This window comes from Gossypium hirsutum, chromosome A13 (genome assembly GCF_007990345.1).
Source record: "Gossypium hirsutum isolate 1008001.06 chromosome A13, Gossypium_hirsutum_v2.1, whole genome shotgun sequence".
Classification (NCBI taxonomy): Eukaryota; Viridiplantae; Streptophyta; class Magnoliopsida; order Malvales; family Malvaceae; genus Gossypium; species Gossypium hirsutum.
This window is the reverse complement of record NC_053436.1, coordinates 94,718,296-94,741,829: the sequence shown is the minus strand read 5'-3', so window position 1 is coordinate 94,741,829 and position 23,534 is coordinate 94,718,296. Positions and strand designations below refer to the sequence as shown.

General features: G+C 31.9%; 1 protein-coding gene across 5 annotated transcripts; it reads left to right on the top strand.

The window, feature by feature from the left end:
- Positions 1 to 12,948: 12,948 nt before the first annotated feature.
- Positions 12,949 to 23,246, top strand: LOC107893529 (DNA polymerase delta catalytic subunit). Of its 5 annotated transcripts, XM_041085316.1 has the most exons (32): positions 12,950 to 13,306; positions 13,409 to 13,519; positions 13,670 to 13,776; positions 13,859 to 14,018; positions 14,220 to 14,415; positions 14,507 to 14,642; positions 14,806 to 14,943; positions 15,491 to 15,568; positions 15,713 to 15,804; positions 16,416 to 16,482; positions 16,586 to 16,657; positions 16,874 to 16,960; positions 17,354 to 17,422; positions 17,773 to 17,892; positions 17,972 to 18,070; positions 18,185 to 18,292; positions 18,432 to 18,527; positions 18,663 to 18,728; positions 18,861 to 18,917; positions 19,040 to 19,127; positions 19,243 to 19,322; positions 19,707 to 19,820; positions 20,175 to 20,289; positions 20,370 to 20,542; positions 20,666 to 20,737; positions 21,129 to 21,203; positions 21,301 to 21,390; positions 21,471 to 21,631; positions 22,092 to 22,165; positions 22,271 to 22,358; positions 22,633 to 22,731; positions 22,999 to 23,246. In XM_041085316.1, the coding sequence occupies exons 1-31, from the start codon at positions 13,021 to 13,023 to the stop codon at positions 22,718 to 22,720; spliced, it is 3,363 nt and encodes a 1,120-aa protein (XP_040941250.1). In that variant the 5' UTR covers positions 12,950 to 13,020; the 3' UTR covers positions 22,721 to 22,731; positions 22,999 to 23,246. The 5 variants fall into 5 exon arrangements, with proteins under 5 accessions (XP_040941252.1, XP_040941250.1, XP_016674049.1 ...); XM_016818560.2 differs by lacking the exon at positions 17,354 to 17,422 and having other exon boundaries at positions 12,951 to 13,306; XM_041085314.1 differs by having other exon boundaries at positions 12,951 to 13,306; positions 22,633 to 23,246.
- The last annotated feature ends 288 nt before the right edge of the window (positions 23,247 to 23,534 follow it).

The following is a 23,534-nucleotide window of genomic DNA, read 5'->3' as shown; positions in this document are numbered from 1 at the left end:
AATGACAAATCTGAGTAATTAAATTGTAGATGGATGAAAACAATCAGCCATTTACAGGTGTCTGTATTTCAATTTTTATTTTAAGTTTATGTGTTGGTACGCAATACAATCATATTAACTATAACATCAATAAATAAATAAATAAAAACTCTTTGGATACAGATTCCTACTTTGCTAACTTATCAACTAGCACTAGGTCGCATCAATTTCAAACTGCATTTTATGAAATTAATAATTTAAATATATTTTTATAATTATTAAATCCACCAAGCTTATGGAACTTAGGTTCATGTTCCCCTTCATAAATATTAAATCCAAAAAAGAAAAAAAAACTTTAACCTTTCAACAACGTTTTTTAGTTGGGTTAGCCATTCAAAACCGAAGCCTTATTCGAAAAATGAAAGAATTTAAATAAAATACGAGACTTAAAAAATGAGATTAGGTAAAATTTAAGACTCATTTTCTATATGGATCGGGCTTTAGACATAATTTTTGGTCTGAGCTCGGCTTGACCCTAGTGTATTATAATGGTGAAGATTCTGATCAAGACGTTGCAAATTTTAGTGACCTCGATTTTGATAAGGTTCAGGATGATATCGACAATGAAGGCCTGAAAGAGGTTTAAGATGCTCACGACCCTTCATTCAGTAACCCGAGTCATGACATTGTTTTGTGAAATGAACTTAGGGGTGACATGTTGAACGTAGATCCAGATGTAGGTCATGCATCCAAGTTCCCTAAGTACATCAATATAGTACCTGTTCACACATTGGCGTCAAATTCGCAGTTGGAAGAGTTGTTCGTTGGGCAACGGTTTGAGAACAAAGTGGACTATGTGTTTGCCATCAAATAGTACAACATAAAGGTGTTGATTGATTACCAGGTTTCTAAGTCTACACCAACATTATATGTTGGGGAATGTTGGAGAGCTGCCAATGGGTGTGGCTGGTGAGTTCGAGTTGCATTTATACAGAGGACTCAACAGTGGAAAATACAAAAATTAGAAAGGTGTCATACATGCATTGTTGCACGTATGTCTCAAGACCACCAGAAATTGGATGCCAAAAGTATCTGCAACTGCATCATGCCACTAGTGAAAGATAGCCCAACCATTCCTGTGTCAATATTGATTGTGGGCATACAAGCCCGATTCCAGTACAGAGTGTCGTATAGGAAAGCATGGTGGGCGAAACAAATGGCTATGCAGTAATTGTACGACTATTGGGGTTAAAAAGGGCTAATAACAACCAAATAGAGAACAACATCATGCAACTAAAACACAAAGAGCAAAGTAGCGCTGAGCAACGAAAAACAAGAAATAAAAACAAAATATTTTTTATTTAATTTATATTTAATTTTACTGTTTCGTTGATATTCGATGAAGTGTGATCTGTATTTACTCGATAAGACATTCTAATATTTGCATAATTTTAAAAACAATTACGTAAATTAAATATAATTAATTATTATATTAAAATAACTACTTTTAATTAATATAATACATTCCACATAAAAAAATTTATACATACATTGCTTATATTTATCAACTTTAAAACAAATACAATTTTTTTCTCTTTTTTCTTCTTTTCTTCCTCTTAATTCTTTACAAAAAAACTGAACGGGGACCAAAACCCCCACATTCCTTCCTTTTTAAAGGTCTCTTCTCTTTCCTCCTATTTCTTTCTTTTTTCCTTTAAACTAACATTAATTAACCTGTTAACCAACCACATCGATGATGTCTTGTGATTTGATCAATCATTATATTTACTTTTAATCCTTTTATTATTATTTTTTTTAAAAAGTCATAATTTATTTTTTTACAAATAAATTCTCTCTTTTTTTTCCTAATCTATTCAACCCTTACTTTCATCTTCTTTTTTCTCATTTTTTTTCCAAATTTTCTTTATTTTTTGGTCCTCTATTTTTTTATTTCTATTAAAAATGTCTGTTATAATTCTTTCTTTAAAAATGTCCTTTTAATTTTTTTTATTTCACATTACATAAATTATTTACATGAAAATTACATTTCATAAAATAACTATCAATTTATATTATTCAAATAATATATTTTTTACAAAATTAATTTTACATTTCAAACATTCTAAATAGTTTCACTTAACTTATAATATATCATTTTGCAACAGGAACAATTTTCTCAATACTAAAAAAAAAACAATTTTCTTCAAGACCGACAAAATTGTATCCTACAAACAAAACATAATTAAAAGATTTTGTTCAAAACCGACATCATCTTATCTTACAAATTAAAAAATAATTTGCTTAATCGCAACAAAAATGACTTTCTCAATGCTGTTAAATTGTAGCTTGAATGCTGTCGATATTGATGATCTCACCATTGCGGTTCAATTTAGGATTCCTTATAACCTTCAAACATCCCATTGACCTAGGGAACCCCAAATAATCCACTCGTTGGTTGTATAACTAATTTGAACTAAATTGGTTGCATAACCTTCAAACATACCTATTCGTCTGAAAATGACCATTAAATTTATCGATGTCAAAGCCCTATCGGATTATTGCAACACCCCTAACCCATATCTGTCGCCGAAACAGGGTTACATAGTATTACTAAAATTTACAGATCAAATACAGATAATTCATATAATTTAATATTCATATCAGAAGTCAATCATATTCAATCATATTATCCCTTATATGAGCCCTCGAAGCCCAAAATGTACATTAGAAACAAGTTGAGACTAAATCGGAAACTCAAAAATTTTTTCGCAAAATATCAAAAATTTTCCAAGGTGCGAGGGACGCAAGCCCATGTGGCCAGACCATGTGAGCATTCGAAGTATGGAGACACGGCTGTGTCCCAGCCCGTGTCTAATTTAAGGTACTCACTGGCTTAGGTCACACGACCAAGCCACACGTCCGTGTGCTAAGCTGTGTAAGCATACTGACTTGCATTAAATAGGTGCAGGGGTCTCACGACCAAGCCACATGCCCGTGTGCTAGGCTATGTGGATAATTTTGAGCATTCTATTTTTCATATTTTAAGATGTAAAGACACACGGCCAAATCACACGCCCATGTGCTAGGCCATGCGTCACACACGGCTGAGACACATGCCCGTGTGGACGAAAATAGACCAATTCCAAAGCCACTTTTCTCACCCAATTTGTCTTCCACCTACATCAACACTTCAACACTTTCACCAACCAATACAAAATATTTAAATCAAGCCAAAACCAAGTTTAACACATATCATAACACCCCATATGTCCAAGTATTCAATCTTACTTAATTGATCATACAATCATATATGCATATTTCTCTAATTATATATTATCTCAAACCATACATTATTATACTTATCAATTATTCACTATTCAACCACATTAAACACAACAAACATATTAAGCCAAAATTACATATACATATCAAAATATATCCAACTCAAGTCATTCTAATGGCTATTTACATCAAAATATTTTTAAGCCAACATTGACTAAATAACCTTATACATGCCATTATAACCAAAATTAGTTTTCCATATATATACCGAAATGGGACGATGGATAGTGTGATGTAGCTCTGACCAGCTTCCAACCTTTACGAGCTTCAGAGTACTATAAGACAAATAAAATAAAGCAGAGTAAACATTTAATGCTTAGTAAGTTCGTATAACGAGAAATGAACTTACCATACATTTGCATTTAAAGTAAGCATACATAATACAACCAAAGTAACTTGGCTAATAACCTAAACATATAACCCCATCAAAAATGTTAGTCATGTATTTCACATGAACACCAAGAAGCATGTATGAGCTTATCAAATATCAAATTCCATGTATGTCATGCATATACGGGTAATGATTAATTTCTAACGCTTATTTTCTCATATTAGGATTTTGCCCGTTAAATTATTTAAAATATTGATGGATACACGGGTAGTACATACGAAGTACACAAATCTGAAATCCGTCAATTCATATTCGGGAATGCTCATACAAGCACATAAAGGGGAAGCTCCAGAAAGCCATTAACGGGAAGCTCATATGAGCTAATATTGGGAAGGTTCAAGCGAACAAATATCAGAAAGGTTTAAGTGAGCCAATATGGGGAAGCTCCAGAAAGCCAATTAATCGGGAAGCTCATGAAAGAGCCATTAATCGAGAAGTTCCGAAGAGCCATATATCGGGATGTTCATAAGAGCTGCGGTGAGTTCACAACACATGTAGGATCACAATTAGAGGTGTGCATGGGCTGGGTAAAAATATAGGCTCAATATATGGGTTTGGGAAAAAAAAGAGGCCCGTTTAAAAAATAGGTCGGGCCTCGGGTAAAACTTTTTTGGCCCGGGCCCGGCCCTACCCGAATTATATACTAAATATATATATTTTTTATTTTTAATCATATTTACATTTTATTTTCAATTTTAATATAACCACTTTTTATTATATTTTCAAATTGTGTATTGTTTTAAGAATTGTTTTAGTCTTATTTTTTTATTTGTTTCTTGTTTTAATATTTGTTTTTATGTTTTTAAATGTATTTGATTTATGATATTTTAAAACTTTTTATTTAATGAAATAAGCTAAAAAAATTAATATGGGCACGGCCGGGTCGAGCTTAGGCTTAACAATTTTATTTCAGGCGGGGCTTGGACAAATTTTTATGCCCATATTTCGGGCCAGGCCGGGCCTTGGCCTAGAAAACGGGTCTAAAATTTTGTCTGGGCCCAGCCCGAACCTGGCCCAGCCTGGCCCATGCACACCTCTAATCACAACAAATCGGGATGCTCCGAAGAGCTATTAACGAGAAGCTCGCAAGAACCATATAACGGGAAACTCATGAGAGCCAAATATCGAGATGCTCATGAGAGCTAATAATAGGACGCTCTTTCGAGCTGTGGTGTGTCCGCAACACATACAGAACCACAACCAATTCGGGAACCCTGTATCCATCGAATTTCATTTATTCATACGGAACTTATTATTTGTCAGACATTATCGGATATGTGATTGATTTTCATACATGTCAATTACACAGTTTACATACATAACATTCAATTCAAACATATAAATTCTCAAATTAGTTACACGAACTTACCTCGATAAGTGTTCGTTGATTTGTAATCTACTAACCCGACACTTTTTCTTTCCTCGTTCAAACTTCGTATTTGATCTATCCGGATCTAATTAAGCCAAATAAGTTTGCTATCTTCAAGCTCTTCTAACTAGGGTTTCAATGTTTTTTTATTTGAGAAAGATGATATAAAATGATGATATTTCTTATTTAATTGAAATATCATCTTTTATTATTTCATTTTTCTAATTTAGTCATTTTCTTTATTTAATTTTCCATTGATGACTAAGCATACTTATCTACTAACTCCTCTAAATGGTTTATTTGCCATATAAGGACCTCCAATTTTGAATTCCATAGCTATTTGATCCCTCTAGCTACTAGAATTCAACTTTTGCATTTTATGCAATTTGGTCATTTCCCTCAAATTAAACATGAAATCGGTAAAATTTTCTTAACGAAATTTTCATACGATATTTCAATTATAATGTAGACTATGAAATAATATTAAAATTATTTTTCTTTCGGACTCGAATTTGTGGTCCCGAAACCACTGTTCTGATTTCACTAAAAACGGGCTGTTACAATTATCGTTAAACAAAACATACCTTTAAATTAAAGAAAAACACAAACACATAAAAAAAACGCTTTCATATCTAATAAAGTATAAGTAATTTTTTTCCTTCAACTCAAATTGATGTGTTATTGAGGCTTATATATACCAACTTGGTTACGCCAAAGAGAATGGCTCCACCAAATAAAAAAAATATATTTTTATATTTTAAATATAAACAAATTTAAAAAAAGGGGTTTAAATGTACTGGTGGCGACATTTACAATGGCTCTACCAAAAAATATAAATTTAAAATATTATAAACAAATAATAAAAAAATTAAAGAAAAATAGAAAATTGACAAAAAGGTGGCAGAGACGTTGGAAACTGGTGGCACCAAATTATTTGGCTCCACCAGAAAAAGGAAATTTTGTTTAAAGCTCTTTATATTTTTAGAAATTGCACTATTTCCCTAGTATTTATACAGGTGGCGCCATTCTACAAGGCTCTACCAAAAAATTGATTTTTTTTATCCCGGTTGCTGATGTGAGATATTGGTGGCACCAAACAATTTGGCTCCACCAACTTGCACGGTAGATTTTTGGTCATTTTCGTATTTTATAAAAAAATGAGTCATTTATATAATTAATTAATTTTTTAGATTAATTTTATAAAAAGAACCTTTTTTTTTCTCTATCTACGTATCATACTTGTATATATTGTATATTACAAGGTTTAAGACTAAAACTTATTTGGATAGCCTAATTTAATGGCATGTGGATAACTCCATATTTATTCCAATTCCTAATTTTTTATGTGATAAATTATCAAAATAAATTATTTTTAAATGATTTAGAATAAATAAAATTAAAAGTATTCTTGAATTTTTAAATAAATTATTTTTTATCATTTTAAAATGAATTTGGTGGATAATTTTAGAAGTTTTATTTGAATTCTTATTTTTCATGTGATAAATTGGTTTTTGAATGATTTAAAATAAATAAAATTGGAACATAAAAGATAAATATTCTTGACTTTAACTATTTGAAATTGTTGACGGTTTTTTAAGAAATTATTCCTAATATTTTTCAAAATATGTAGATAATTTTAGAAGTTTTATAACACCTTATACTTGACTTGATTGTTGGATCTGAGTAAGTAATATCATATTGTGTTGCCGAAATAACTTTCAATTCAACAAAATAATTCATATGTAACTATTTATACACTCATTGATTTCATTTCATCAATTTACGAGGGTTATACATGTTAATTTCAAAGTTAGTACTTAAATTCAAACTTAAATGTCAAATTTCGAATTTATGTATTGAGATTAGACCTGCTCATGGTCGGGCTACCCGGCCCTGCCTGAAAGCCCGCCCGAAATGTGAGAAGGCTTGGGCAAAAATATAGGCCCGAAAAATGGGCTTGGACAAAAAAATGAGGCCCGTTTAAAAAATGGGCCGGGTCTCAGGTAATGTATTTTTGGCCTGGGCCCGGCCCGAATACACTAAATGACAAAAAAATCTGCTATTTTTTTTAAATGTTATTTTCTTATTGTTTTCTTCCTATTTTGCTACCATATTACTATTAGTTGCTCCTATTTTGTTGTTATTATTTGGATATTGTATAAAACTTATTTTATTATTAATTTTGTTATTATTTTAAAGGCATTTGTTAATTTCATTACTATTTTAGAGTTATTCACTTGTTAAGTTGCATCTATCTTAGTGTTATTTAAGTCTACATATTTTTTAAAATTTATTTTCAATTTGTTGGAAAATATTTATTTTGATTTATTTAGTATTTTTGATGTATTATATATATTTAAAAATTATATAAAATAATATAAAAATAAATACGGGCCGGGCCAGGCCCAGGTTTTAGTATTTTTATTTGGGTGGGCCTTGGGCAAAACTTTAAGCCCATTTTTAGGCCCGGCCCGGCCCGTACCCAATGAATTGGCCTAAATTTTTAGTTGAGCCTGACCCGAACCCGGCCCAGTCCGGCCCATGATCACCTCTAATTGAGATAGGTCATAATTTATTTTGAATTTTTTAGCTTCGAAGTTTGAATGTCTTGAGATACTACATGTTGTGTATCAAGGCAAAGCCTTTTATGTCTCGAGACCAACCTCACATGTTTTACTATTTTTGCTTCGATGTTTGAATGTCTTGATATATCGAGATAAGGGGTTCCTGTCTCAAGACCTGGAACAAGACAAAATCTATTTAGTTTTGATGTACTTCTGTCTCGAGACCTAGGAACAATTGTCTCGAGACTATACAAATATGTCTCAGGACCTCAGAATCTTGAATGAAAAATTTAAATGAAATTTGTTCAAGTAGTACTCTCAAGACATGTTCTTTTTGTCTTGAGACACAGTGATTAAATGGTCAAAATCCTACACTTTTAAGTATTCAAAGCCTTAAGCAAATGAACCTAAACATACCTAAAATGTATCACAAAACTTAGTCATCTAATGAACCTATCTAAACATGTTCAAACATTATCAAATTATAACTTTCAATATATCATTACTAAATCAACCAATTGGCACATTCAAACATACTTAATCAAGCATAGTAGTCAAAAAATAAAGTTCAACCTATATAACCTTATATGTTACTTACCAAAAATTCTAAAATTAACTTAGGCTACAAGCCATCCAACCTAGGTATACGTCATAGACTTTAAACATATATATATATACATACAAAATGAAATAGATTACACAATAGTGCAAAATAGATAATCACGAGTATATGATTATTGAATCTCCCACCTATCAAAAGGCTTTTGATCTGTGTAATCATTACTCAGCGTACGAGTATATGATTATTGAATCTCCCACCTATCAAAACAGATCCTATGCCATGTTAACTATACTCATAACTCTATTTGACAACGTTAGTTGGGTAAATATCATTACTATCATATTTCATCAATAATCATATACTCAAGTACTCAACCAACCCATAATCACGAATCAAACAGTCAAATATATAAATACCTTCTGAATATTTCACATTGTTAGATTATCATTTCTGAACATTTAACGAATCAAATATATATACACATTTATTTAACATATTTGAATTAGCAAAAATCGGATTAGCTATTCGTTGATGGCTTTACAATAAATTCAGATGTAGAAAATTCATTAATCATACAATTCAAACACAATTCAACACATTATATTTGTGAATGTGTTTCATTCAATTAAGCCCCTAAACATCCTAATATTTGGAACACATGTAACCCACAATTTACCCAATCAAATTTAAATTTGATTTAATTAATATAATATAGGGACTTCCTACAACCATTATTTATTATCAAACCTCAAAATTTCATTTCTTACAATTAAGTCCATAATTATACATAATTTAATTATAAAATCTGTGCTGGTTTCTAACCTAATTTAATACTTTTCATCAAAGTTTCAACATAAATAACTATGATCTTAACTACTACTAACATGCATGAATTTAAACTATTAATATCAAGAGTTGTTAAATTTTTCCAACAATGAAACTAAACCAAAACTTAATAATTCTAAATATTATCACTTGAGCTTACATAATTTAGTATCAGTCAATTAATAATTCAATTAAAATTAAAGTTATAACTCACTTATCTACCCAATTAAAGTTTCGACAATGATGGAATGGAGGAATGGTTTTGTTTTTCTTTGGTGGGAGAGAAGAAGATGATGGAAATGAAATTTTCTCTCCCACTATATATATATAATAATTAGCAAACTAATTAAGTTAATTAGCTATTAATCTAAACCTTAACTATTTAAAATTCAATTAGAACGTGATGACTCAACTTTCCATTAACCATTGCCATAACATTAAAAAAAAAGGTTAAATTGCTTTTATAACCTTAGGTTAATTTCCTACTTGATCCCTCTTCATTTTTAAAATTTAAATCTTAATAATCGTTATCTTTTATAATTTAGTCATTGTACTATTTTTATAATCTATTTAATTCAATGACACTTATTAGTTCGATCTTTCCAATCCGCATTTCACTTGTATTTATTCCATTTTAAATTATCTACTAATTTTACTCTATTAATTCAGTCTAAAATTGAATTTTACGACACCGTTGAAAATCAAATTATTATATTTATCGTGTCTAAAAACTTTGAAATATTTTTCTATAAAATGAACAAAGAAAACAGATACAAATGGATCGCATTTTTGATTTTTCCCACTAAAATACTTTTAAATTGTTATTTGAATAATAACAATTTTATAAAACACATTAATAACCTGGGCACTGCACGGGAAAAAAAACTAATTTACTTATATTGAAGAAAATCTAGTCATCATGCAACCCACCGTTCATCATCACTAACCATCATCTATCGTCTACCTTGCTTTTCTTTATAATTTTTTGATTCATTTGTTGAATCTAAGTACTTTATAGATTGTTCATTCTTGGTAGTATAGAACTATATATATACACACACACACACGCAAATATAACATATTTAAGTTGTAACTTTATGCTGAGGTTAGCTTATAGTCTTATGTAAAATGATAATAGATTGATAAGACTGTGTAATTTATTCAACCAAAAAATTATTGAAAAATTTCTTAACGATTCTTTTAGTATATATATGACAAGATTAGAAACTTTTTTTATTGATATATTAGAAGAAAAAAAATATAGACAGATTCATATTTGTTTCATTGATTTTACTTGTGTAGTTGTGTTTAATTAATATTTTATTAATAATTGTTTTAGCAATACTTTTTTTAATTAATTAATTGTTATTTACAATTAGATTTGTTCACTGGAAAGACTATTCACTTAAATTGGAAGGTCTTCTCAATATTTAGATAAAATATAATACTCAAAAAAAAATTAAACTTATTTAAAATATAAGTCGAACTCAATCTCTAAATTTAAAACTCAAACTTAGTGCAGCCCAACTCATTTTCAAATTTATGATATGTTAATTTAATATAATTTATATAATATGAAAATCAAATATTCTATATTAAAATGTTAGTATTAAAAAATATGCTTTTTAAAGAAAAATATATTAAGTTGTGTATCTTTAGATTTATTAAAACGAAAAAAATACAATAGTATTAAAAAGTATATATTATTAATAAATGTTAAATAAAAATAACTGTATCTTTAAAATACAAAAATTATGGTTAACTCTAAATGGTCTTTGGTTAACCATTTATAAATGTGAATGAAGTTGAATAAAATTTGAATCTCATATTTTAAATCAAGCCTCAAACATTTTTTCACAATGTTGATAGGTTGGGTTTAGGTCATACTTAGAGGTATCTATGGGCCGGACCCGAAAATGGGCCTAATATTTTTCCTAAGCTCGGCCTAGGTAAAAATATTAAATTTTGGACCTAGTCTAACCGTATTAATTTTTTTATATTATTTATTATATAATTTTTTTAAAAATATAATATATCAAAAATCCTAAAAAAATAAAAATAAATGTTTCTCAATAAATTGAAAATAAATATATATGTTTACCTAAATAACACTAAAATAGACGTAATTTAACAAACAAATGTCTCTAAAACAGTAACAAAATTAACAATAAAACAAAAACAAAATAATAGTGAAATGGTATTAAAATAATGAAATAACAAGAAAATAACCAAAAAAAAAAGAGAGAGTAAAAAACAACAAGGAAAAGCAATAGTTTTTTTTTTTTGCATATTTAGTTTGGGCTCGGGCAAAAAAAAAATTATATGAGGCCTAGCCAACAGACTTTATTTTTTTGTCTAAACCCATTTTTCAAGCTTATACTTTTATCTAAACTCTTTCATTTTTTGAGTGAGTCTACAAGTATAGTCATGCTTCAATATGACAAAAACATTAAAGATTGTTTGTTTCACAGAACTGTTTTGAAAAATGAATTTTAAAAAATAAATTGATTTTATGGTGTTTAAATGATTCTACATATAATATTTCTCAATATTTGATAAATTTTCTTAAACCTGTTTTTAAAAAATTATTTTGAGTTAAAGAAATGTTGAAAATTCAAGAAATAAAAAAAATAATTCACCACTAAATACAAATCAAGTATCCAATATACTACCAAGTTTGAAATATATTTATCAAATAAGATTGGAAGTGGGATCTTAACTACCTGCAAAATTAACATATTTGTCAAATCTGATTCCAACAGAAATCTTGATTTGCAAATTAGAACACCATCGTTGATCAGCTCATTATATATTTGCCTGAATTTTGTATAAGCTAGCTTCTACCAATGGTCATATATAGGAAGAAAAAACTATGATTCAAACATATTTTTAAATTAGAATCGACTTTATTTTAATTTATGTTGATACGAATCCCTTGACATTTCAATATCCTTTTAAACCCTATAGCGCTTTCACACAAGCCCTCAAAACCAAACTTATTCAATCTCAAAAGAAAGAAGCCATGACATCGTTATCCATGGCAAAAGTATACTTCTCAAAAGGGAAAAAAAAAACATTTCTCAATCAATATAAAACCATTACCAAATATCATTCTAAAAATGACTTATTAAACATAAAATTACAAATACCAAACTGGAATCAACTTTAAGAAAATCATTCAAATTCAAAAAACATTGGTACTCAATAAAATCATTCAATCACGTATCACCTATTGTCCTCTCAAAACAACAATAAAAAATTAAATTATAAAAAAAAACCATGTTGGTAAAACATACAAACCCAATTTTAAAATCCAATCAAAATATCAAAAAAAGAAATATCAGCCACAATTGCTAGAAATTCAGCAAAAGAAAATAGGAAATGATTGAACACAAATTATTTATTACTAAATTTGAACTCAAACGAAACAAAATCTACAAATAAAATTAGTGACTTGTGCTAACCAATGACTTGCTATTATTGACACCAAATCTCAACGAATTGCCACTACTAATGTTTTGGTGCTTTGTGATTTTATCCTATCAACCACTTGACCACAAGAATGGAGCATAATATCTGTTAAAAAAGATTTACGCCTTTATTTACTTTAAAAATTTCACGTCACCCACTTTTATTCACATTCTTTTTGACCTTTTTCCACATTTTTACTGATTTGTAACTATTCCTTTAATAATGTTATTTTTATATCACTTGTTAACCACTAATTCTAATTGGTCTAATATTGCACCCTTAATTTGGGCTTGGTAAATAAAATACATCGAGAAATAGTTACAAGGAGGAGGAGATATAGTTTAAAGGGCAAATTACTCTCTAATCCCAAAAATATAGTGTTAATCACCTGCATGACACGTGACATCATATTCCCTTATAAAAGCCCCAAAACTGGCGGGAATATCACTCTTCTCAACTCCCAAACCCCCTCCATTTCCCATCACTCCCTTTCTTTACTCCAAAACGACACCAAATCATGAACAAGGGCGGCAATTCACGGAAGAGGCCGCCACCGCCTTCTTCACACCAGCCATCTCCGGCTTTGAAGCACCAAGCGACGACTCCGACGCCTCCCCCACCGTCGACGGAAGAAGATTTCGTCGATGAAGATGTCTTCTTTGACGAAACCCTGATGGGGGAAGAAGACGTGGAATCCCTAATTCTACGCGACTTCGAGGAACGTCAAGCTCTCGCTTCTCGTCTTTCCAAGTGGGCTCGCCCTCCTCTCTCTGATGCCTACATTTCCCAGTCTCGTAGCATTGGTAAGTTTAAGAAGCAAATATTTTGCTGTAAATATTTGATTTTTAAGTTTTTTTGGGGGAAATTTTGAGCTCTGCCTTCTTCTTCTCTTGCTGGTGTTTTAGTTTTCCAACAATTGGAGATTGATTATGTGATTGGAGAGAGTCATAAAAATTTGCTACCTGATTCTTCTTGTCAAGCTGCCATTATCCGAATTTTCGGGGTTACTGGAGAAGGTATTTATTCGAGAATTTTTCAAGTGATATTAGCTGCTGAGTACTAAAAAGCATATAATATTACTGACCGTGCCTGTTATTAATTTGAAAGAATCCCAAATTGTACATTTTATGTCAATCTGATGAATTGCTTATATTGGCAACTTGTAGGACATAGCGTTTGTTGTCTTGTTCATGGATTTGAGCCGTATTTCTACATTAGCTGCCCTCCAGGAATGGGTCCTGATGATATCTCCCATTTTCATCAAACGCTTGAGGTATTTGGTTTTACCACTTCCTCAGGTTATGCATTTACCTTTTGCGAGTGGCTTCTTAATTGTTTCAGCAACATGGTTTCAGGGCAGGATGAAGGAGATGAACAGAAACAGCAAGGTACCGAAGTTTGTTCGGCGTATTGAATTGGTTCAGAAAAGAAGTATTATGTATTACCAGCAACAAAAGTCTCAACCATTTCTCAAGATTGTAGTGGCATTGCCAACAATGGTTGCTACCTGTCGTGGTAACATTCCTGATTCTTTTGTATGGTATTTATTCTGTTTGGGTTTCCTTCAGTAAATGAAATGCCTTATTGTAGTTGAAACTATTTTTAACTTACTTTTTTCTCTGTCATGAAATCTTAATCATGTACATAATTGAATACCTAGAAAACTGCCTAGTTCTTTTTATACCTGGAGGCTTTTTAATTGCCAATAATTTGCAGGCATTCTTGATCGAGGCATACAAATTGACGGCCTTGGTATGAAGAGCTTCATTACATATGAAAGCAATGTTCTTTTTGCACTACGTTTCATGATTGATTGCAATATTGTTGGTGGTAATTGGATTGAGATACCGGCTGGTAAATATAAGAAGACAGCGAAGAATATGTCCTACTGCCAATTGGAGTTTGATTGCTTGTAAACACTTTTTTTGTCTATTAAGAGCATTTCAACTATTCCATTGTTTCTTTATCCTCCTGGTTTAATTCTCTTCCCTTATTGTTCTTAGGTATTCAGATTTGATTAGCCATGCCCCTGAGGGGGAATTCTCAAAGATGGCTCCATTTCGCATATTGAGTTTTGATATAGAGTGTGCTGGTCGCAAAGGTCATTTTCCAGAGCCTTCTCAGGATCCTGTAATCCAGGTCTTATTCCTCTGTTCAAGTCACCCATTTGATTTGGGAAAAATTGGAAAAATGTTATTAAGTTTGTTCATGGGATCCTAGTTCACGTTGACGAAGGATTGATTGAAAGCTAACCTTTCATTTTCTTTCACCAGCTCTGAAGAAATTTTTTGTTTCTTTCTAGGTAGCAAATCTAGTTACTTTGCAAGGAGAAGATCAGCCATTCATTCGTAATGTCATGACCCTTAAGTCATGCTCCCCAATAGTTGGTGTTGATGTAATGTCTTTTGATACAGAAAAAGAAGTCTTGCTTGCTTGGAGGGTACTGATTTTGTCTTTAAAACCTTCTCTGTTTTACTTCAATACTTAGGCATAAAAAAGAAGTTATCCATTTGTTCATATTACTGAACACCATGAGTGAGTCTTTTTTTTTAATCTTAATTGTTCATGACATGTTTGATATGTTTGAAGGGATTCATTAACCAACTTCCTGATTCACCCCTGTTCTACCTTTATGTTTGTCTTCTTGTATTTCATTCGATAAATCATTTAAATTGAATCAGAAAACTGCCAGAAATGCAAGAACCAGGAAAACAAATGCTTTTTCAAGCCAAATATAAAGCTTTCATTACTGCAATTCACTTAAGCACTAATGAAATCATCAAAATATTATCAGTAATCCTAAGTATATGTCTAGGAACCTACTTCTTTAAGTGTCAGTGGCTTTTAAGCTGATATTATGATAAATTTCCATTTTACAAAACCGGTTCCTTGAAGAACATAGGCAATCTCACATCAATCTCGTATGAGAAGAAAGTGTTTCTTTTGCTTACACTGCACCTTTTTTAATGAGAAGGTTTTGCTTGCAGGAATTTATCCGTGAAGTGGACCCTGATATTATAATTGGATATAACATTTGCAAGTTTGATTTGCCATATCTTATTGAGGTAAATGAAAAATTAGCTTCTGTTTTATTCTCCATGAATGTTGCTGCAGCAAAGGTTTCTTTTTGGTTCATTATGTAGGGTTTCCTTTATTTGTATAGGAGTTGTGTGATTGAACCATCTGACATTTAATCTTCTGGTTAACAGAGAGCACAAACACTTGGAATAGCAGAGTTTCCAATACTTGGCCGCATCAGGAATAGTAGGGTTCGTGTAAAAGATACAACATTTTCTTCAAGGTAAAGTATCTGTTATGGGTGTTATTCTTATAATTGCTGCTGTTGTTAGCCTTATTTTAAACTGGCTTCTCACATTGCAATTGCAAAGAATACTAATAATCTCCACATCCTTATAAATTAATTTGTTTCTCCTCATTGCCTTCCCTTTTATGTTTTTGAAACTATTAATTTACTCCTATCAAATTAGAATTTCTTGTTCCTGCATAATTTCCGATGGTGAAGTTAGTTGCTTCTGTTACTAAAGAAGTGTTAAAAAGTTCTGCCTTTCTAAGGCTCTGTTTCATACAAGGCTATAACCCAAAGGGTCATATGAGGAGCTTAGTGTGAATCAATCTTGTATTCATTTTCCTTTAGCTGCTTCCATCTATAACTTTACTGAATTCACTTGTCACTAATTTTCAGAGTGAGGTTATGAAGAAGGAAAGTTATGTTGTCTGTAACTTACTTCAACTATTGATTGAAAGCGTTTAACTGAGCGTTTGTTACTTTGTTTCATCATACTTCCTGCCCTAGCATAAATAACTATTGTGAGTTTTCTTCCAGTTTCTGGTTGAGTTAAGAGTTACTTTCCTGGTATATATTCTGGTTATTGATGCTGGCTTGTTTTACAGACAGTATGGAACTAGGGAGAGCAAAGAAGTTACTGTGGAGGGGAGAGTTCAATTTGATTTGCTCCAGGTTTTATGCATGCAGTTTTTCTACTTTATGAGTTTGTAATTTTTATCTGAGTTCAAATGATTCATATTTACAAATTTGTTAGCTTTGTTTCTTTTTGTTGTAGGCTATGCAAAGGGACTACAAACTAAGTTCTTATTCATTGAATTCAGTTTCAGCACACTTTCTATCTGAGCAGGTTAGAATTTCTCTTCTAAGATTATGGCTACTTCTGTAATCATGTTTTAATAGTTAAAATATGTTGTTAGATTCTGCAATTGGTTCCTAGGGTTAATATATTCCTAAGGGTTCTTTTGCAGATTTGTTTACCTTTCGACATTTGTTGTTTCCTTTTGTTTGTCACTCTTCTCCAAAATTTGAACTCAAGTTTTGCCCTTGCATTGCTTTTGTACAGAAAGAGGATGTTCACCATTCAATAATATCAGATCTTCAGAATGGAAATGCTGAGACTAGGAGGCGTCTTGCTGTCTATTGTTTGAAGGTGCATAGTTGGTTTTAGTCTAACTTGCAAAACTTGAGTGCACAAACTATTATGGTTGTAGATTCTTTTGACTTTTTTTATGTCTCATCAGGAATTTAGAGGCTAAAAGAAACTTGAGTCCATGTCCTTATTGTTGGATAGAATTGTTTATTTGACTTTCATTTTGATTGATTATTGTTAGTGATTGAATTTAGTTTGATTTGCTCTTTATCTTCATGTGTATTCAGCTCATTAAATGCCTGAGCCTCTTGAGACATTTGTGATAGTAGCTCCCTTCTAGTTGGTTTCATAGAAATGCCCTATTGTTTAGTTTTTCTATTAAGAGCTTGTTAGGTGTCTTTTGGGCCATGTTTTTGCATCTTTCTTTTCTGATACAAGGGAGGCAATGCCCAGGGAATAGGGGAAGGGATATTGCTATGGGCATCAAACCCCAGCCTTGTAGAAGTCTACCTCCTAAGTGAGGTGGGTGAAACATTTGGTGCTAAAGCCCAAGTTCCTTTTGCATTTAATTTACATACATAATATATTACCAGAGTTGTATTTCTACAAGTATTTTGAGTTGTTCAAGACATGAGCCTTTTGCTAATGGTTATTCCAATTTCTTTACAGCTAAGATATATAAGATGTTACCAGCATCAGCTGTAGCTTCCATTCTAAAATCCTACGTAGTGATCTTTATTTTTTGATCTTATATGTCTATTACATCAGCAGACATTATACTCTACTCTTCAGAGTGCATTGGTTGAGTTGAAGAGCTTAAGTTTCTGATCATCTATGACTGAATCAGTATTCTCTTTCTTGTATGGTTGCAGGATGCTTACCTTCCCCAAAGGCTTTTGGATAAACTAATGTATGTTTACAATTATGTTGAGATGGCTCGTGTCACAGGTGTGCCTATATCTTTTCTTCTTTCTAGAGGACAAAGCATCAAGGTTTGTACAATTTGTAAGTTTCCGTGGATGAATCAAGTGATTAATAGTTCAAATTTAAAATCTTTGTTGATTTTTTCAGGTGCTTTCTCAACTTCTTAGGAAGTCTAAGCAGAAGAACCTTGTTATTCCAAATGTCAAACAAGCAGGATCTGAACAGGGAACGTTTGAAGGTGCAACTGTAAGTTTGTTCTCAAATTTCTTATGCTAGTAACTTTTTGCCACCTAAAAACTACAGCTACCTCACTAAAAGATTAAACAGACATGCATATCATGTTGATGAACTCTGTTTCAGGTGTTGGAAGCAAAAGCAGGATTCTATGAAAAGCCAATTGCGACACTGGATTTTGCGTCTTTGTATCCATCAATTATGATGGCATATAATTTATGCTATTGCACATTGGTGATACTTCAAATTTATCTTGCTTTTACCATCTCGTTCAGCTGTTATTTTATGTTTCTTTTATTTATGTTCCTTTTTGTCTGATCAATAATTGGTGGGACTTTTGGGCAAATTCTGATCTTGGATGGTCTTTGTGAAGGTGACTCCTGAAGATGTTCGCAAACTCAACCTCCCACCAGAATGTGTTAACAGAACTCCATCTGGTGAAACATTTGTTAAACCAGAGCTACAGAAGGTTATATTATTAAAATGTCAATTTTGTCATAGATGATTATTTCCTCTATAAATAAGTAAACTTTAGAGGTTTTATTTTATTTTCTTGTTGATGAATACCGAAAATCTAACTGATTAGAAGAATGAAAATCTTCAGGGGATACTTCCAGAAATATTGGAAGAGCTATTAGCTGCTCGTAAACGAGCAAAAGCTGATTTGAAGGTGATTACAATAATTTTATTTTAATTGCACAGTTCTGCTTCCTATTGCTATTGGTTCTATATTGTGCCATCAAAATATTAAGTCTTCTTCTTTGCCTCCATTTTTTTACTCATATTCTTTATATGAATGTAGGAAGCAAAGGATCCACTTGAGAAAGCTGTTCTAGATGGCCGACAGCTGGCCCTGAAGGTAGGATCATTACTTTTTTCTTATCATCCGTTTTCAAATGGTAATTATCGCATTCTGGGGTTGAAATAAATGTTTCCTTGTATGCTTTTCATTACTTTGATCTGATTTATTATTTATTTCAGGTAAGTGCAAATTCTGTATATGGATTTACAGGAGCTACTGTTGGTCAGTTACCATGTTTAGAGATTTCTTCGAGTGTTACAAGCTATGGTACAATAAAATGTTCTTATTAACAGCATTGCTAAAAAAATTCCCATCCCTATAAATGATTTAAAATGCATTATTCTAGTTTTGTTTGATCTAACATGTTGTTTACCTTGTAAAGGTCGCCAAATGATTGAGCACACCAAGAAGCTTGTTGAAGATAAATTTACAGTGCTAGGGGGCTATGAACACAATGCTGAGGTAAGTCATCCCAAAAGCTCTAGTTATATATGTCATGAACTTGATGCAATATGCTAATCAAAATGAACTGAGATTCGGTTAAGCATTTGATTGAAGGTTTAAAGTTGGAATCTCAAGGATCATTTAAAAAAAAATAGTTTCTGATGCATCCATAACATGGATCATCTTTCCTTTCATATGTTATCTATTTCAGCTTTCCCAAGTTAAGGCTGTTTTGTCTTACCTGGTTCTTGGAAGTTTAATTTTCTCGTCTGGCCAAGGAGATTAGAGTGATACAGTATTTGGGCCTGCATATGTGTACTTATTGTTGCTTGATAGTCTTGCATCACATTATTCTTACGGATATTGTGGCAGAAATCATACTAAATAATTTTTTATAATCAGGTTATATATGGGGACACAGATTCGGTGATGGTACAATTTGGTGTGTCTGATGTAGAAGCAGCAATGAACTTGGGGAGAGAAGCTGCAGAACACATCAGTGGAACTTTTACAAAAGTAAGACTTCTTTTATAGTAAATAGTGCCACATCTTTTAAAATTGAAGAAACCCTAATTGCCCAGTGTTTAAATAGGAAGGGGAAGTGTTCTGCAACTGTCTGAGCCTTAATGTGTTACACTTGGTTATAATATTCTGGTCAGCTCTCATCTTGAATCATAATGTAAACGTGGCGGCTACCTCTAGGGCCATGGATGTTAATAATCTCATTCATAGCAAATTATCACTTAAAAGTTAATTTTTGTGTTTTTTGTCAACTTCTGGTTACTTGCTGGTTTATCTGTTGTTAATATTGTCTTCATTTTCTGTTCTTTTTTTTTTCCCCCTTTTTCTATATTGGTTTGGTGTTTTTAGCCCATCAAGCTAGAGTTCGAGAAGGTTTATTATCCCTATCTTTTGATTAGCAAGAAAAGATATGCTGGTTTATTTTGGACAAATCCACAAAAGTTTGACAAAATGGACACTAAAGGTAAACAAGAAACCTCAACCATGTGGACTTCTGAAATTTTTATTGAACTTGAATGCTAATTCATCTTTCATCATGAACAGGCATCGAAACTGTTCGAAGAGACAATTGTTTATTGGTCAAAAACCTTGTAACTGAATGCCTGCACAAAATACTGATTGATAGAGATATTCCTGGTGCAGTTCAATATGTCAAGAATACCATTTCAGATCTTCTCATGAATCGAATGGATTTGTCACTTTTGGTTATTACTAAGGTGACAAGAATATCCTTTATTCCTGGTTTAATGATGCTTTAGTCACTGTGAAGATTTTGTAATGCTTGGTCTAAATTTGTGTTGGTCTTTATTTTAGCTGTTTGTTCCTGCTCCTATGTACAGGGTCTGACAAAAACTGGAGATGATTATGAGGTAAAAGCTGCTCATGTTGAACTTGCTGAACGTATGCGCAAGGTTTGTATTATGCTTTTTCTTGGTATATCTCAGCATGTTACATATAATATATGTTTGAGGTACCTAATTATAATACTTATATATATGGTGGTAGCATTGTCTTCAGATGACTTAAGTTTAATTTCTTTGGATACTTGTTAAACAGTCAAATATTGCATGTGCTTACTGTAAGTTTTATGCTGAGTTTGCATGTTATCATATATTTCTAGATAATTGTTAGATGCAATAATGATTGCTACTATTTTTCAATTTCTAAATGAGATAATGAGCTGTTGCCTTTACCAGATTTCAGTTGTAGTTGCTTTCTTCTAAGGCCGCCTGTTTGATATCCTCTATAAAATGCTGATTGATTTTAGAGCATTAGGATGAACTTTTTCTCTATACTTGACAGCGAGATCCTGCGACTGCTCCAAATGTTGGGGATCGGGTGCCTTATGTCATTATTAAAGCCGCAAAAGGCGCCAAGGTAATCTTGTTGATGATTTTTTCATAAAAAAATAAAACTATTGCAAATGATTGTATTATTTATATATCCTGGTATCCAATACCGTCTATGAATTCAGGCTTATGAGAGGTCAGAGGACCCAATCTATGTGCTAGAAAATAACATCCCCATAGATCCTCAATATTACCTTGAAAATCAAATTAGCAAGGTTAGTTTAGTGGTTTAATTGTTTCAGTTTAGTCTATGACAAAATTTTCCCTTGTTTTAACAATTGTATTAATGTAACAGCCGCTTTTAAGAATTTTTGAGCCCATTTTAAAGAATGCTAGCAAGGAACTTCTCCATGGGAGTCACACAAGATCCATTTCCATATCAACTCCGTCAAACAGTGGAATAATGAAATTTGCAAAGAAACAACTTAGTTGTATTGGCTGCAAAGCGCTAATTTGGTATAAATCTACTTCATTCTATTTTTATATTTAAAGGATCAGTAATATTTTCTGTAAAGAAATTGAGGATCCTTGTTTTATGATGTTTGCTTTTTACTATTCTGAAGATGACCAGTGTCTCAATTCTTATGATTTTGTGCTTCATAAGCCAGATTTTCTATGCTATTTTCAATGTCGAAATGCTTTCAACAGACTTCCCCTCAATTGATTTTTCCATAAAATGATCTCCCCCCCCCCCAAAGATACACACACTCTTAACTTTGAAAATTGATCGAACCTAGAACGGCCTTTAGAGAGGTCTTGCAAAATACGAAATATGCATTGGGAGATGTATAGGTGTAAAAGTTCTTAGAAGTATCTGCAAGAACTTTATAGAGTCCACCTGCATATTGATTACTGCACACCATGCAAATATATGGCATATCTTACATGTATAAATACCATTTGGGTTTTCCCTCAGCAATTCAGATCGAACACTCTGTTCACACTGCAAGGGAAGAGAGGCAGAACTTTATTATAAAACAGTTTCTCAAGGTGTGCATATTTTTCCTTTACTGTTTTTCTGAATTAAAATAACATTTTTTAGAACTGGAGGAGCCAAAGGTCTTTTGACATTATGATTGTATGAAATGATTGCAGTGTCAGAACTAGAGGAGCTTTTTGGGAGGCTATGGACACAGTGCCAAGAGTGTCAAGGCTCTCTTCACCAGGATGTGCTCTGCACTAGGTTTTACCATCTCCTTTCTCTTTGTGACTTGTGATGAATAATGTTAATGCTGTTTTAGTTTGACAATTCTTTTTTCCTGGAAAATCCTTGGTAAAACCAGGATCTTGCAATGCATTAGTGTAGTAGTGCTCAACCAATATAGAACCATGCAGATTATGTGCTTCCTTTTTTGGAAAAGAAAGGGAATGACAGGCTGCCTATTAAGTGTGACTGCATCTTATTGCTTCGTCCTTTCTTTATTTTAATTATAAACTATGTTTTATCATGTTTACAGTCGGGATTGTCCAATATTTTACCGGAGAAAGAAAGCACAGAAAGATATGGTAGAAGCCAAGCGGCAGTTGGACCGGTGGAACTTTTAAGTCTATAACAGGTTGTTTTCAGCTGCTCAATAAACGCATCTTCCCGTTAATGAGCATTTCACAGGCTGTGTATGGATCCCCTGGTATCTCAACAATTGAGTCAAGAAAACCTCTAGAGTGTTTCTATCCCAAATTTTAAAGTTAAAGATTAGAAACCAGGCGGAGCTTCTCTTTTTTGGAACAAAGAAAGTTGAAAATCTGGACATAAAGCTTTATCAGTTAAGATTCTTCAGTTTTCCTTTAAAGCTTCTGTTCCTCAATGTCTTTACAAATTGCAGGTTTTGGCTTGTGCAATGCTGAGCGATGTCAGCATGTTCTGAGGTCTATTTTCAATTTTGCTGTATCACGGTTTGCAGTGGTCCATGTAATGCGAATGTGCTATTATCTATAATCTTTTCCGTATTTCAGTGCACAAAATCTCTACTTTGTATCATTACATGCATTAAGTTGGTGGGTAGGCGATGCTGCTACGTGTTGTATTCCCTTTACCTAATATGATACATATATATTCACCTTGTTTTTACTAGATTTGATAATTTGTATGTATGTCTAGTCACATCATAAATTATTAAATATGTCAACATCTTAAAAATGAATACTATGTTTTTATATATATAAAAAGGTAGTTACCTAAATTTGAGGTAATTTGCTGCATTAACCTTCCATGTCATGATAGTAGTTAACTTGAGGTTTTCAACTTCTTAACATATGGCCTAATATATATAAAGGTTTAATTATTTCTTTCGTCCATATTCTTTGCATTTTTGAAATTTAATTTTACTCTTTCTTTGATTTTAAAATTAAAGGTCTATTT

What these genes read in the sequence shown, in the direction of transcription:
- LOC107893529 (XM_041085316.1), top strand. Translation starts at nt 13,021, where the DNA reads ATGAACAAGGGCGGCAATTCACGGAAGAGGCCGCCACCGCCTTCTTCA. An exon ending in TTGCTGTCTATTGTTTGAAG is followed by an intron (nt 16,961 to 17,353) that starts GTGCATAGTTGG and finishes GGCAATGCCCAG; the next exon opens with GGAATAGGGGAAGGGATATT. An exon ending in TTCGAGTGTTACAAGCTATG is followed by an intron (nt 19,128 to 19,242) that starts GTACAATAAAAT and finishes TACCTTGTAAAG; the next exon opens with GTCGCCAAATGATTGAGCAC.